The sequence below is a fragment of the Mastigoproctus giganteus genome, chromosome 13, assembly GCF_048544385.1.
Source record: "Mastigoproctus giganteus isolate SK-2022 chromosome 13, ASM4854438v1, whole genome shotgun sequence".
In the NCBI taxonomy this organism is placed as follows: Eukaryota; Metazoa; Arthropoda; class Arachnida; order Uropygi; family Thelyphonidae; genus Mastigoproctus; species Mastigoproctus giganteus.
Genome location: NC_143587.1, coordinates 22747735 through 22763402, shown reverse-complemented (window position 1 = coordinate 22763402; position 15668 = coordinate 22747735). Strand labels below are relative to the sequence as shown.

Below are 15668 nucleotides of genomic sequence, written 5' to 3'. Positions count from 1 at the left end.
GACAAAGGTGGGCGAAGAAGGCACTCCACGGCAGACACTACAATGACCTCCATCAAGGCTACATAGATAAGATGGCTTCCAATGCTTGGCTCATGAAGGATTCATTCTTGCCATTCAGGACAAGGTAATCAACACCAGGAACTACAGGAAATACATCATTGCTAAGGCCCCCGGACCTGGAGTAACATATGACACGTGTCAGCGATGCCATCTGTTACTACAGGTCCAGGGGCCTTGCATCATTGTAGGATGCAAGTTGATTACCCAGATGGAGTACACTCACAGACATGACCAGGTGACCAGGATATACATCAGAAGCTAGCACAAAAATACCAGCTTATCAAAGAAAGTTTACCGTATTACAATTCTTAGGCCGTACTAGAGACCTCTACTCCCAAACTATACTGGGACCGTGCCATCATAAAGGACAAGATGATCCTGTACAACAGACCAGACATAACCCTCACTGGCAAGAAGGAAATGGCTACCTACTTGATCGCCATAGTGTTGCCCAACACCAGCAACCTCCAGAAAACATACAAGGAAAAGATCAAGAAGTACTCAGGCCTAATACAGGAAGTCAAAGAATATGGCTAAGGGAACAAGTAGCAACCATCTCAATCATTGTGCCAACCACCGGTATGGTGCCAAAGAATTTCCATAAGAACCTAACAACAATGTGCCTCCCAGAGAACATTTATATAAACTCTAGAAAGCCGTGATCCTGAACACTTGTAGGATAGTAAGAGAGTTCCTTGACCACAGTAATGATAATAATAATAGTAACTGGAGACAACCAACCACCTGTGCACTTGGTACTAGTACCCATCATGGGGCAGAAAAAAATCCCATAAAAGAAGAAAAAATTTTTATAATAATAATAATTGCTTAACTATTTGATAGAAATAGTGGTGCCCAACACCAGCAACCTCCAGAAAAGATCAAGAAGTATTCAGACCTGAGACGGGAAGTTAAAGATATGGTATATGGGACAAGTAATAACCATCCTGATCACTGAGTCAACCAACGACATGGTGCCAAAGAGCCTCCATAATAGGCTTCCCAGAGAATACTTACATGGAACATCAGAAAGTCAAGATCCCGAACACCTGTAGAATAGTAAGAAAGTTCCTCAACCAGCAGTAATACATTAATAATAGTAACTGGACACAACCAACCACCTGCACACTTGGTACCAGTACCTGTCGTGGGGTGGCAAAAACTCCATAAAGCAGAAAAAGTTGTTTTTATAATAAAAATGCAATAATATTAGTATATATATATAATATAGTAATGTAATATAAAGAGGTAAATTGTAATATAAATAAACGTTGGCTTCCCTATTGAACTAGAGGCCTTGAGCTGCAATTAATATAATTTAAATTAATATTAAATTAAAATACACCTGGTACAGATGACAGCCTTGCTCCAAGGGCCCATCTATTCTTGTTCAGCTTCTGCCATAGAGAAGTGCTGCCTAAAAGATTTAGCAAATGAGATTACTGACCTTTTAGGCATTGTTTTATATACCTTGCAAGTAGTCATCAATAAATTGAAAATTTATTTAATATTTTAATATATGTAACATGTTTCCCCAAATTTTTCAAAAATATTCTAGCCCTCATGTAATGTCCTTTAGTAACCTTTTCAAAAGATGAAATAGTGCTATGCACTATCTGTACCATAATCAGAAACTAGTTAAATAGTAATTTCAAAATAGTAAATTAAAATTTAGTATATGTCAGATTTCAGATTACCTTGAGACTAATTATTTTTTGGTACAATAGACTCAAAATAATTGCACATCTGGGGATTCAAGGTGCTGTTATATCGATTTTTCCATTATTTAGAAAGTTTTATTTTTAATATATTTAATGATGAAATAATGAAGCTAAATAAAAAATACAGAGATTAAGAATGCAATTTTAGTAACTGCACATAAAAAACATAAACAAGTTGACGATCCAATGTTATATTCTGCCATTAATACACTCCTACTTACATCCTGTTCTATTTTCTTTATTATATCAAGTTTAGTCTGCATGGGTAGCACAATGGTATTGTCACTGTCTTCCCCACACTGGGTGGAAGAGGCCTGGCTTTGAATCCCATTTTAAACAATCCCAGGGGCTCACATCTGGTGAGTATGGACTTGGCACATCCAGGATCCTGAGCTGGATATCATCATTCTCTTCTTTCTTGGTGATTCCCTTCTATACACACACGCACACACACACGCACACGCACGCACACACACACACACACACACACACACACACACACACACACACACACACACACACACACACACACACACACACACACACACAGTCTCTCTCTCTCTGTTTTGTTATTTTGTTGTTATTTGGTTTTTAGGAGTATTAGCAACTAAGGCCATATTGCTCCAGGGATATGCATTGGTCATTCCCTGACCTTTCCGCATCCTCTGTATTTGGTGGTCACGGGCTCGAATGCCGGTCTAATCAAGAAGCGTGTGCTGCGCATTGCTGCTCCTGCCCACCTGGCTACGGAGGCGCCCCCCCTCTCTCTCTGTGCGTGTGTGTGTGCGTGTGTGTGTGTGTGTGTGCGTGTGTGTGCGTGTGCATGGCTAACATAGAGAGGGGTTATTAATTTAAAATAAATGTAAAACAGTGGTATAATCCATGATATAACTAGACCAGACAAACATTTGGAGTGAATGGATGGGTGAAATGGGAAGAGGTTTTTTTTGGCTAATGCTAAATAAGCTTGCTTTCTTGCATCATATGCCTCCACTAATGCTAATATCAGTACAGAATTCACTTTCAAAATGGCGAACATAAACAAATACAGTAATCATGTGACTTGCTGTTTTCTTTTTCCAGCACTGCAAAGACATCTGTACTGTATGTAAACATCTGATCTCAATGTGCCGTTAGCTTGAACATTCCATTATTTGGGGTGCCGTTATTTCGACAGTCTACTGTATTTTGAATAGTTATGGGTATTTTAGTTTAATAATACTGGCGACTTAATTTATGAAAATGGGAGAAATGTCATAATTAAATTTGCATTATTTGAATAACTTTTTAACTCTAAAACATTATTATGATACATGCATTCTGCACCAAGGTATTATCATTTTTATTTCAAAATTTGTGTAACTCTAATGGTCATATATGTATACTGGTCTCTATATTTTTTACTTTATATAATAATATATAGCATGAAATGCAATAAATGTATATTTCTTTCAGCGTGCAGTGTCCTGTACCTTTATTCAGTAGATATGGAGTCATTAACAGGTCCCCAGGCTGTGCGCAAGGCTGTTAGCAAAGTTGTTACTTTGATGCCATCCTTAATACCAACAATTGTTCACTTTAAAGTCACTTCTCAGGGTATCACTCTCACGGACAACAAACGAAAGTATGTTTCTCATCAGCATAAAATACTGATTGTAATTATTATTTTATAACTCATTTCTGAGAATCTTTTTAGAGGAACTGATAACAAAAGAAATTTAATAATTTCTTAAGTAATTCTAGTGAAAATGCATTTTTCCTTTTTTAAGGTTACCACAAACATGAAAGGTTATCGAAACCTGTAGTACTTGGTAAATGTGTTGTGAGAGCTGGGAAGTTAAAGGAAACTTATTGACTTAAATTTTTGTAATTTTTAATTTTTATTTTTTCCAGAGTCGAAAAGAAAAGAAAGTAAATGAAAAAGAAAATTAGTTCGGTGAGTTGAGCTGATGCACTTTTTTGTGCTGGTCTGGAAGAAAGAGTTCCTTATGATATTTCCATGGCCAATGTTCTGAACAGGCCCAGGAAATATCTGTGTAACCTGAATATCTATGTGATAGGAAGCGTAGCGAGTTTGTAAGAGAGGGTTAATGATTGCCCTATCTGGGGAGTTTTAGAGAAGTATTTTTTGGTGGTTGGGGGTGTACATTTCCAGATGTGACAACAATTATCGTATCCAAGTTTCGTCGTAAGGGGACATGATGACCAGGTTTTTAAGTGTTTTTTTTAGATAGAGCTAGGAACACTTATATGTATGGTTAAGGGGGGGCATATTCCCCCTCTGAATACACCCCTGGTGACATCTGCATTCTAAGTAGGGTAGATTTTAGTTAGCAGCTGCTTGGAAGAGTGGCCCAGAAGAAAGATAGATGCTTCTGTTAAATGCCAAACAAAAATTTAATGTCTCATAATTCATAGTATATTAAAATGAAAACAGAAAATAATGTATAACCAGTTAGAGAATATTGGTGGGGAAAGTTATATGGAAGGTAGTGGTGTAACTATACCAATGCAGCCAATGTGGTGTATTGGGGCCTACGACCAAAAGGGGGCCCACTGCCCTCCTGCCCAAAACAGAAAAAAATTAAATTGAGTAAAAATGTAAGTTTTTTAGTTATGTTTATGATAAAATTTACTGTCTACAAACAATAATTTTTTTCATAACTGCTGCATCCAGGGCAAATTTTAAGGATTTTTTTATTTTTACCAAAACAAATATTTTCAAAGGGGAGGCACACTAAACTTTGCATTGAGGCCCACTTTTTCCAGTTACAGCACTTTTGGGAGGATTTGAATTTATTTCCAGATTTCAAAAAGTAACAGAAAAATTTAAAAAGTGGCATCTATCATATGCCATGCTAATAGCAGAAAGTTACAGAACTGGTGGTAGATAAATGAGTATTTGTGGTTGTTTGTGCAGAGTGAGGTTTGTCAAACTTGCAATCCAGTATACTACACTACATTCTGCAGTGTTGTACATCACAATTACAGATAGCATTCCAGTTAATTAGCATTAGCATTAGTAGAGGCATTTGATGCAAGAAAGCAAGCTTATGCAGCATCAGCCAAAAAAAAAAAAAAAAAAAAAAACCCACTTCCACTTGACCCCTCTGTTCGTTCAAAATACCTGTCCAGCTGAGCCTTAAACTTATTTAGGCTATCAACCTCCACGACAAGGGATGGAAGTCAGTTCCACCAACCAACCACCCACTGGCTAAAGGCAAATTTCCGCACGTCTATCCTACATCTGTCTTTCCTTAATTTGAATTTATGCCCTCTCAGGTGATTATTCTGAGCTAGAGGAAGAATCCCATCAGCATTGAGCATGCTCAAACCATTCAAGGCTTTATACACCTCTATCAGATCACCTCGCTGGTGCCTAGTCTCCAGACACTGTAATTTGCAAAACTTAAGCCTTTCTTCGTAACAAAGCACCCCTTTGTTCCATTCACTAATCTTGTTGCCCTTCTCTGTACTCATTCCAGCAGCTCTACATCCTTCTTGAAATGAGGCCTCCAGACCTGTATACAGTACTCTAGGTGTGGCCTGACCATCGCCTAATACAATGGAATAATCACCTCCTTATCCCTGCTGGAAAAATTCCTGTATATCATTGACAATACTCCATGAGCTACTCTTGCAGCCCGTCTGCACTGCTCAGAGAACTTCATATCTGCCTGCACAACCACCCCCAAGTCCCTTTCATTCTCTACCACTGTCAGTGTAGTACCACAGAGTTGATACGTTGCTCTGGGGTTGCTGTTTCCCATGTGTAGTACTTTACATTTGTCAATGTTAAACTTCATTTGCCACCTCTCAGCCCATCTGCTCAACCTTTCCAGATCCTGTTGCAGCAGCATAGTGTCAGTAGTGTCCTTGACAACCCTGCCAACCTTTGTATCGTCTGCAAACTTGGACATTAAGCTTGATATACCATCATCAATATCATTTATAAATACAGAAAACAATAATGGACCCAACACTGAGCTCTGAGGGACTCCACTAATAACATTAGTCCACGATGAGCAGTGTCCATTGATTACCACTCTGTCTTCTCCCCCTCAACCACCCCTTTATCCATTGCAGCAATTTGCCTCCAATGTCACACTGCTCCAATTTGTGTAGCAGTCTTCCATGTGCAACAGTATCAAAAGCCTTTCTAAGATCCAAGTATATAATATCAAAGCTATTCCCTGCATCCAATTCTTTTGTGACTGCATCATAGTATCCAATCAAATTGGTCAGGCAAGACTTCCCCTTAACAAAACCATGCTGTGTCCGAGCTATAACTGAAGTCTTGTCTAAATGATCCTGCAGTGCTTCTTTAACCAGTGCCTCCATTAATTTTCCTGGAACAGAAGTTAAGCTCACAGGTCTATAATTATTTGTGTCAGCCTTTGATCCTCCTTTGTGAATTGGGGTCATATTTGCACATTTCCAGTCTATGGGTACCTCCCCTGAGTCCAAGGAAGCTCTCATAATTATGGCTAAGGGTTTGCTTACTTCCTTTGCTGCCTCCTTTAATATATCATTTTATATAATGGAGGAAGATCAGTGATGTGTATTAAAAAATGCAAGTGAAAAAAAACAAAACATTGAGGTATTATAGACAGGCTTCTATCTATCAGCATATGCAAGGAGTGGTTAGAGAAGAAATTGACTATTGATTTGCAAAAATTAAACAGATCCCAGTACCTCATTATTAGTAATGGCAAAATGATGCAAGGAAGCAAGCTCATGCAGCCTGAAAAATGAAAAATTACTCACTTCATTTGTCCATCCCTTCTAATAATTTGTGCTGCCTCCGTAGCCAGGTGGGAAGGAGCAGCAGTGCGTAGCACATGCTTCTTGATTAGACCGGGGTTCGAGCCCGTCACCACCAAATACGGAGGATGCGGAAAGGTCAGGGAATGACCACCGCATATCCTGGAGCAATATGGCCTTAGTTGCTAATGCTCCTAAAAACCAAATAACAAACAAACAAACAATCTAATAATTTGTTCAATCCTTCTATAACTTTGTTCAAATTACTCACTATCACAATATTAGGAAGAAGTTTGTTCCAACAATCAGTTCCTCTCTGGCTGAAATTAAATTTTTGTACATCTATCATGCAGCTATCCTTTTCCAATTTAACCCTGCAGTGATAGAACTGGATCATTGATGATCCTCTTGACTTGTTAACTGTTTGTTGAAGATAAAAAAAAAATCTCCGATTTTTTTTCTATACATTTCTAAACATAGACAAATTTTTGTTTGGTATGGGTTAGAATTTTTTTAAAAATAATTTTCCTGGAGTTATTGCAAGAGATTTCACTACAACTAAACATGTATTACCATGTTTAGTTGTAGTAACACTAGCATGGCAACCTGACTAGTATCAACCTATGAGGCTTGAAATTATGCATTCATTTCTAGTTTGTAATTATCAATAGAACTCACCCATGATCTATATTAACAGTTTTAATGGTCCTAAATGACATATTTTTGAAAAAAATCATTTGAAAGATTCATTATTATTCCTGAATAATAAACACAAAAACACAAAAGCCGATATTCACTCATGATAGAATCGTGAGTGAATGACTCTATCATGAATCGGCAATATGTGTAATATTCAAATTTCATGCACTTCATGGTGTTCCAAATTTGAAATAATTTTTTAAAAAATTCGAAAATGGAAGTAAATAATAGTATTCACTAATATATACATTTTTTTTTTACGTATACACGTAATAAACAGAAATATATGCATGTTAACAGTTCTTTTAAACTGGAAAATGGAAGTGACTAACAGATTCATCTTTATATTTTATGTAATGTTTTTTTTTTTCCCCTTTTCCCAGATAGAATTAATATTTTGTTTAAATAAAAAGTGTAAAAGACAGCATTTTTTAAAATTTTTCCTAAAAAATCACATATAATAAGTATTATGGTCCATTAAGAAAAGAAATATTGATGTACTCTGAGCAGAATTAAAAAAAAAACCCAAAATCTTTTCAGAAATTAAAAAGAAAGTTGTCATCAGTCCAGTTCTATGCCACTCACTTTTTTACAGTTGGGGGAGTGCTATTACTGTGAAATCGGAGCTTTTTTTTTTTTTTTTTTTTTTGGCTGATGCTATTACAGCAAGGTTAAATTTATGTCCCCTTGTGTGTGAATATTCATCTGAGAAAGGGTAAAAAGGTGTCATCAGCATTTAGTTTACTCAACCTATTTAAAGCCTTAAATACTTGAATCAGGTCTTTTTGGATGCCTAGTTTCCAGATGCTACAATTTACAGAATTCAAATCTTTCTTGGTAAGAATATCTCTTTTGTGCTCCTTTCTGCTCATCTCTATAACCATTCCAATAGATCCACCACAGCCTTCCTAAAGTCTCTCAGTTGATATTTTTGATTATAAGTAGTATTGAAGATGTGACCTGACCATTTCCTTATGTAGTATAAGGCAATGGTTAGGCCGCATTTTGAATATAACAGGGTGGAATCAGATGGGACTAGAAAGTTGCATGTTTAATTTGATTACTGAATATTATAATTTAACATGAAACATATGATTTTGTTTTTTAATTTTTTTATTTCAAATAAATGCTCTTAATTTCAAAATTATAATTTTTTTTAAAAATTTTCTATGTGTACCACACAGAACTCACATAACCCTACTGGTAAGCATAGCACAATGTGATAAATTATATAAATGATATTTTATGACTTTCATTATTATATTATATTAGTACTTATATAAATTTCTTTTTCTAAAAGGTTATTCTTCCGACGCCACTATCCAATAAACAGCATCAGCCACTGTGGCCTTGATCCTGATGAACATCACTGGAAACCATCTGGCAGGGAAAATACAGATCAACACCACCACCACCAGCAACAACAATTAGCACATAGGTATTTAATTTATCATTATAAACTAAAATCAGGAATACTGTATTCAGTTTCTACAGGGTGTTCATTTTAAAAGTAAACCCAAAAATGATCAAATGAATATACTATGAAAATACAATTTATTATCAGTATAATTAATAAATAATAATTTGTAAACAATTCTAAAAGTGTTCTCTGTTGTCTTATCACTCTTCTGATCATACTGCGAGTGATGCAACAGAAAGTTTGTGTTGATACACTCCTGATTGTATTTTCAATGCTCCCTTTGAGCTGCTGATTGCTTTTTGGATTGCTCTCATAAGCTTTCTGCTCTAATTCTTCTTATAAAAAGAAGTGTTAAATCAGGAGGACTAGGTGGGCAAAGTCCTTGTGATGTGATTTGATCCTGAAAAACTATTGCAACAATTCAGTGGTTGATCGTGCACTATGGCAGGTTGCCCCATCCTGTTCGAGCCAGATCTCTTTTTCGTTTTCTTCCAGAAATGCAATAACTGCATTATGACACCTTGGTAAACATCAGAGGTAGCAATTTGTTCACAAAATATGGCCCCACTATTCTTCAGATATGTCACACCAAACACAAAAAATGCGTGGCATTTTGGGTATTCCACATTCTCTAATTTTGATTGCTGATATAGCCGCTAAAGTGAAACCATGCTTCATTAGTGAGATAAATTTTATCCAAAATTTCAATACCTCCATGGTACAACAGTACTGCAATCTTTTAATGTTATTCTAGAATTGAAGCTCATGCATACTGTAGATTCAATGTGAAAATGTTTTAGAATTTTTTCTTACAACAAAATGAGCCAAGTGATGTCCCCTTTTGAATGCTGAGCTTCTGTAGAGATTTGTTTGGAAATTGCAAAATTGCTTGTCTAATGGCATCTAAAGTGTTGTGTGTAAGAATGCTCCTCCTTCTTCTTCTGTGTTCCTTATTCCCAACTGATACACACTTACAAAACTTTATTACTTTGAAAATAGCAACACTGTATGGACAGCTAGTGTTAGGGAATTTTTGTTGATGTTCAATGCTGATGGGATTCTTCCTCTTGCTCGGAATAATTACCTAAGAGGGCATAAATTCAAATTGAAGAAAGACAGTTGTAGGATAGATGTGCGGAAGTTTGCCTTTAGCCAACGAGTAGTTGATTGGTGGAACAGACTTCCATCTTTTGTTGTGGAAGTTGATAGCCTAAATAAATTTAAGGCTAGGCTGGACAGGTATTTGGAACGAACGAAGGGGTGAAATTGGAGCTTTTTTTTTTTTTTTTTTTTTTTGGCTGATGATGCATAAGCTTTCTTTCTTGTTCTTACAAACTGAATACTAGAAATGCAAAACTTTCACATCCTTCCACTAACACCCTCACACAATTACACAAATGGTCATTACTTGGTAGCATTGTACTTAATACAAATAACATGATTTACTTTTAAAATGAACACCCCATATAATGTTTTCATATTAATACTAATCAGTCTGTGATATTTAGGAGAGTTCTTGGTTCAGTTTCGGAACCAAGAACAAGAGGACTCATTCTAGAGGCCTCTTAAATTGAGGTTGTAGTTAGCTGATCTCAGATGGAGGACTTTTCCTGAGAGTTATTTTATGTTTTTTAATACACACACACACACACACACTGCACCCAAAGTCGCTCGTGCGTGGCTATTAGCTTTTATCTCTCTTCATTTAATTTATTTTAATTAGACAACCATAGAATGGAAGGTGCACTTTCCTTTCTTAGAAAATTTTTTAAATCCCATAACTTAGTTTTTAAATTTATAAACCCCATAAATTATTAGAATCTCATAACCATTATGTATGTGGTAAAACTTTCCATCAACTAAGCAGATTACTATGAGGTGAGTGCTGAAAAATTAAGCTAAGCTATACCTACGATCTAATAAAAGAAAAGTATAAAATACTATTCTTTTATATATACTTTATATTCTTTCTCTCTTTTTTACCTCTGTTAATAAATAAATATTACTTTCTAATAAAGTCTCTAATTCTGTAAAAATGTAGTATAAAGGATTGGGCTTAACTTTAGAAATAATTGGAGAACAGCTGCTGTCAGAGGGGAAAAAACTTTTTATTGAATGCTTTAACAATAAAATTCAAAACTTATAAATTAGAGAACAAATCCAATGCATGAAAATATAGAAATCTTTGGATACACAGAATAACATATGATATCTTGATATCTGATAACTATAAATAAAATAATATAACGTAATATAATAGTATGAATTAATTTGTGTGTACCAACATTGTATATACCAGATCTGACGGTATATAAAATGTACGTGGGCCTGCATTTCACTATTTAATTATAAACAGTGGATAGCACTGTTGCTCTTATATTTCCAAAAGATTCCTTGGTTCAATTCCTGTCCCTTGTCACAGTTGACAAATATTTCCTATGGAACAAGAGGAACTCTCTCTCTCTCTCTCTCTCTCTCTGTGGGCCGACCGGGCTAGCCGAGTGGGTAAAGTACCTACCCGGCAACCCAAAGGTCGCGGGTTCGATTCCCGCCTCGGGCTTGGATCAAAGTACTGCAAAAACCTTGGGAGGTGCAATATGGCCACAGAAGCCGATGCGCCAACAACTACCAAATCAATCAATCAATCAACTCTCTCTGTGTGTGTGTGAGAGAGAGAGAGAGAGAGAGAGAGAGAGAGAGAGAGAGAGAGAGAGAAAGAGAGAGAGCCACAATATTATCAGTTGAATGCTAAATATAAGTTTAATATATATATTTTGTTGTCGTCACTTTATTATGTCCTGGACAGAGGCGAAACTATAAATTCTGGGTCCCTCCTCCCAATTGCTGAACAGCCCACGTGATCTTTGACAACTTTCCTATACCAAGCCAAACCAATCATTGGGCCCACAGACCCTTCTCCTGCAATAGCTCACCTGGAAGTTTTGTAGTTTTGCCACTGGTCCCAGAGGGCAAAAATTTTTCACATAAGAAAGCTCTTCAAATTAGACTTTTCACAAACATATCTCTTTTGTTAACTGAAAGATACTTGGAAGAATTTATTTGTAATTTATTTGGAAAAAACACTTTGTAAGAACAGTTTTAATGACATTTATCTAAGCTTTGTGAGATTGTCTTTTTAATGGTTTGCTTAACTGATATTATGGTTTATATATCATTATGACATGGAGTCTTATAAAATAAACAAATTAAAAAACATTCTATAGCTATAAAAAGTAAAAAGTAAAGTGCAGCCATTATCAACCCACTGCAGGATGGAAGCCTCCTCAACAATTCATGCTGAGGGAAATGGACCATAATCTGCCACGCTGGTCCAGTGCGGGTTGGCAGATCGCTGTATTCAGCAGTCAGGGGCTTGAACCCCAGTCTACTCAAAGAGCGTGTGCTACTGCACTCCCGCTCCTGCCCACTCGGCTATGGAGGTCGGCCCACTCGGCTACAGCTATAATTCTTACATAAAATTAATTTTCCAATTTTATAATAATTAGTGCCTAATTAATACATTAATTACTATTCAATTAACTATTATGGAATATTTTATCTATTATCTGTAATATTGTTAAAAATTGTTATATTTAATACTACTAGTTTCAGTACTTTTTTTTAATCTATTTGACTACATTTTAGTTGTTTCTTTCTTTTTTCCTTCCTTGATAGATGTTTTGGTTTCGTTGCACGGAAACCTACAAGCAAGACTGATAACCAGTGCCACGTGTTTGCTGAATTGGAACCTCAGCAACCAGCATCAGCAATAGTAAATTTTGTTAATAAACTTTTAATGACTGTAGTTCAGAAGACCAGATCAGATTTAATTTGACCTGTGTGAAAATTATTTTTCAATTATCCTAGCAGAAATTCTATGAAGAAATAATGGTACTATGATTGTAGGAATAGGACAAGATCCTGGTGAAACTATTTCCCGGAGGTTACATTTTGTAAATTGGGATTTTTCCATCCTAAAGGCTAGTTATTAGTATCATTTTTCTTTGTCACCCTCCATAAATTTGTGAAATTGTTTATTCTAACCTGAAACTTTAGGGGTGTTTCAGTTGTTGACTTTGAAAAGGTAATTAAGGTGTAGATGATTCACTTCATTCTACATGTGTACAAAGAAAGAACATTAGTTAGAACGTATTACTAAAAACAAAAATATGAAGGAGAATTTAATACGTAAATGTAAGTGGACTTCCTGTGCTTGAAGACAAATGGAGTACAAATGTTCTTTGTTTTTATGGTGCTGTTTAAATTCTGCCTATGCTTTTTTGTACAAATGTTGTAAGTACATGTTATATGCCAGAGTTTTAATAAAAAAAAAAAAAATTTCAAGTTTAGGGTCTTACATATCATAAAATTTATTGTATTTCATATGTATACTCTAAGTCTTTTGTCTTTCATAAAGTCATTTTAAAGAACCTATGGAGAGAGGAAATTGGTCTTTTACCATTGTGTATACACATACTTTTACCGTTGGTCTTTTACCGTTGTGTATACACATACCGAAAAGTATGCGTATACACAACGTAACAAAATTCAGTTTGGTTTAGTAAGTAGACAAACAGGTTTTTCAGTGGTACTTTTGGCAATTTTTAATCAAATAAATTCTGTAATGGAATTCTCCAGTTTAATTTGTAGAAGATAAAGTTTGAAGTGTGGTAAAGGAAATAGATTGCCCTCTCTTATTGGTAGTCTCTGACTGCTAAAATATTTTTTTAATATATATACAATATATTATAAATATATATATATATACATATTTCCTTCAGTAATTCTGTCTGCTTATTCGATGAAAACAAACTTATGTTCATGAAATGGGCTTCTTGTTTTTGTTCTTTACGATCAGTTCATAACCAGTATCGTGCATGTTAATGTCAACTGTACTTCATACTTATTCTGAAAGGAATTAACTTCCTACTGGTAACTTATACAAGACAGAACTTACAAAGTATTCTTGTTGTACTCTTTGTAAACCTTAGAGTGCTAATATCATAAATTCTCTAGATCAGTGCATGAATTGACCATTTCTATGGATACTCACCCAGTGTTAGTAGATTTTTTGAGTAATCCTTAGATCAGCACAAACTTATTACTCACATATCATCCTGTTACATGTCTGTTGATATACCAGTGCAGGTACGTTATTGTTAACTAATGTTTAAACAAAATGTGCTTGACTTTGTGATCATTTCATGCAATCATTAGTAATATATAATTTTTTGCCCTCTGTAAGAGATTTTTTTTTGTTTATTTTTGTTGTTGTTGGTTTCTGAAAGTCCTCGGAGGCAGCTCCAACTTCATGCAGAATCATACTAATTGTAACAGTTTTTATCAGATCATAATATGTTGCATGATGATTTTTTTTTTCTGTACTACCCGATTGTGCCATCCTTTTTAGCCTGTATAGTTGTTTTTGTTGCTGATTCAATAAATTATATGGAAAGAAATAAAAGGCTTATAAATGTTTGTGAGTTGTCTGACTGTTCATTCTTAACCCATTTCATTTTAAACTGATATACAAAACTAAATTCAGAAATTATCTGTGTATTTGCTATCATAGCAGTTGGCTGGCATATTCTTGAATTTTTAGGGTAAATTTTCATAACAAACTAGACAGTATTTTTTATTATTATTATTATTATTATTAGCTATATGGTGCAAGGAAGCCTGAGGCTTATGCTGCACCAGCCAAAAAAAAAAAAAAAATTCCTGAGTTACCCTGAGAGAGAGAGAGAGAGAGAGAGAGAGAGAGAGAGAGAGAGAGAGAGAGAGAGAGAGAGAGAGAGAGAGAGAAGTAGAAGGGAATCACCAAGAAAGAGAAGAATGATGGCATCCAGCTCAGGACCCTGGGTGTGCCAAAGCCCATACTCACCAGATGTGACCCCCTGGAGTTTCCAAGGTCTCCAAACTGAATGCAAATTATAAATATACAGTATACGGGTAGTTTCTGATTTACATGAGGAAAAACTGTCATGTATATCAAAATGACATAAATCAAATATGTTTTTATGTATGTATAATTAGGCTATGTTCTATAAACAGGAAATACATTCCCAGGGTCAAATTTTCAGATCCACTAACTTAACCTTACAGTGTTGGCACTACACCTATCAGGTTCGTTGGTTACACCTAATCGTTGGTTGAAGATAAAAAGTTGTGATTTTCTGTACATACCTTCCTAAATATGGACAAATTTTTACTTGGTATAGTTTTTGAATTTTTATTTATCATGTTCCAAGAGTTACAGAGTGAGTGCACACAGCTTCACTACATTTGTTCTACTTTTAACTAGCAGTATTACTAGTGTGGAAACCTGACTATTACTGACACTACGAAACTAAGAATTATGTGTTTGTTTTCTAGTTTGATTTATTTGTAAAACTTTCCCTTGTAATCTAACGATTATTAACAGTTCTAATTAGATAGTATGAATCAGAGCTGTAATCTCAATATGTTCTACGTTGATAATAATATTAGTAAATTAATAAGAGGAGTTTACCTCAATATAGTATGTAGAACACTTCCGTATGACACCCTCTTGTGTGTATCGATTGTATACTACTGGAGAGACAGGAAGTGAATGAAATAGTCAATAAGAGTTTAAAAATTAATTAGATAGTATGAATCAGAGCTGTAATACTCAATATGTTCTACGTTGATAATAATATTAGTAAATTAATAAGAGGAGTTTACCTCAATATAGTACGTAGAACACTTCCGTATGATACCCTCATACGGAAGTGTTCTACGTACTATATTGAGATAAACTCCTCTTATTAATTTACTAATAACAGTTCTAATATATCAGTTCTAATAATCCAATTGATGTTGGTGGACAATGCAATGTTGAGTCTGTTTGGTGTGACATAAGCACTGGGAAAGGAAAAATGAGAGTAGGTGTGTTATAGGCCTAATGAATCTGAGGAGTACAATGAGCAATTGTGCAGAGAAATAGAGTGAGCCAGTAAATCAGAGTGTCTTATAATGGGGAA

General features: G+C 35.3%; 1 protein-coding gene across 12 annotated transcripts in view; it reads left to right on the top strand.

Moving 5' to 3' along the window:
• Positions 1-14092, top strand: part of LOC150075865 (tensin-1-like) — a 405993-nt gene extending 391901 nt beyond the window's left edge. For 11 of the 12 annotated variants that reach the window (XM_090388058.1, XM_090388057.1, XM_090388066.1 and 8 more), the window contains 3 exons: positions 3237-3405; positions 8545-8682; positions 12340-14092. In XM_090388058.1, coding sequence (XP_090244184.1) covers positions 3237-3405; positions 8545-8682; positions 12340-12499 — 467 coding nt within the window. In that variant the 3' untranslated portion in view covers positions 12500-14092. Of the gene's footprint in view, positions 1-3236; positions 3406-8544; positions 8683-12323 lie in introns of all 12 variants that reach the window. The other variant, XM_090388059.1, reaches the window with a different exon arrangement.
• The last annotated feature ends 1576 nt before the right edge of the window (positions 14093-15668 follow it).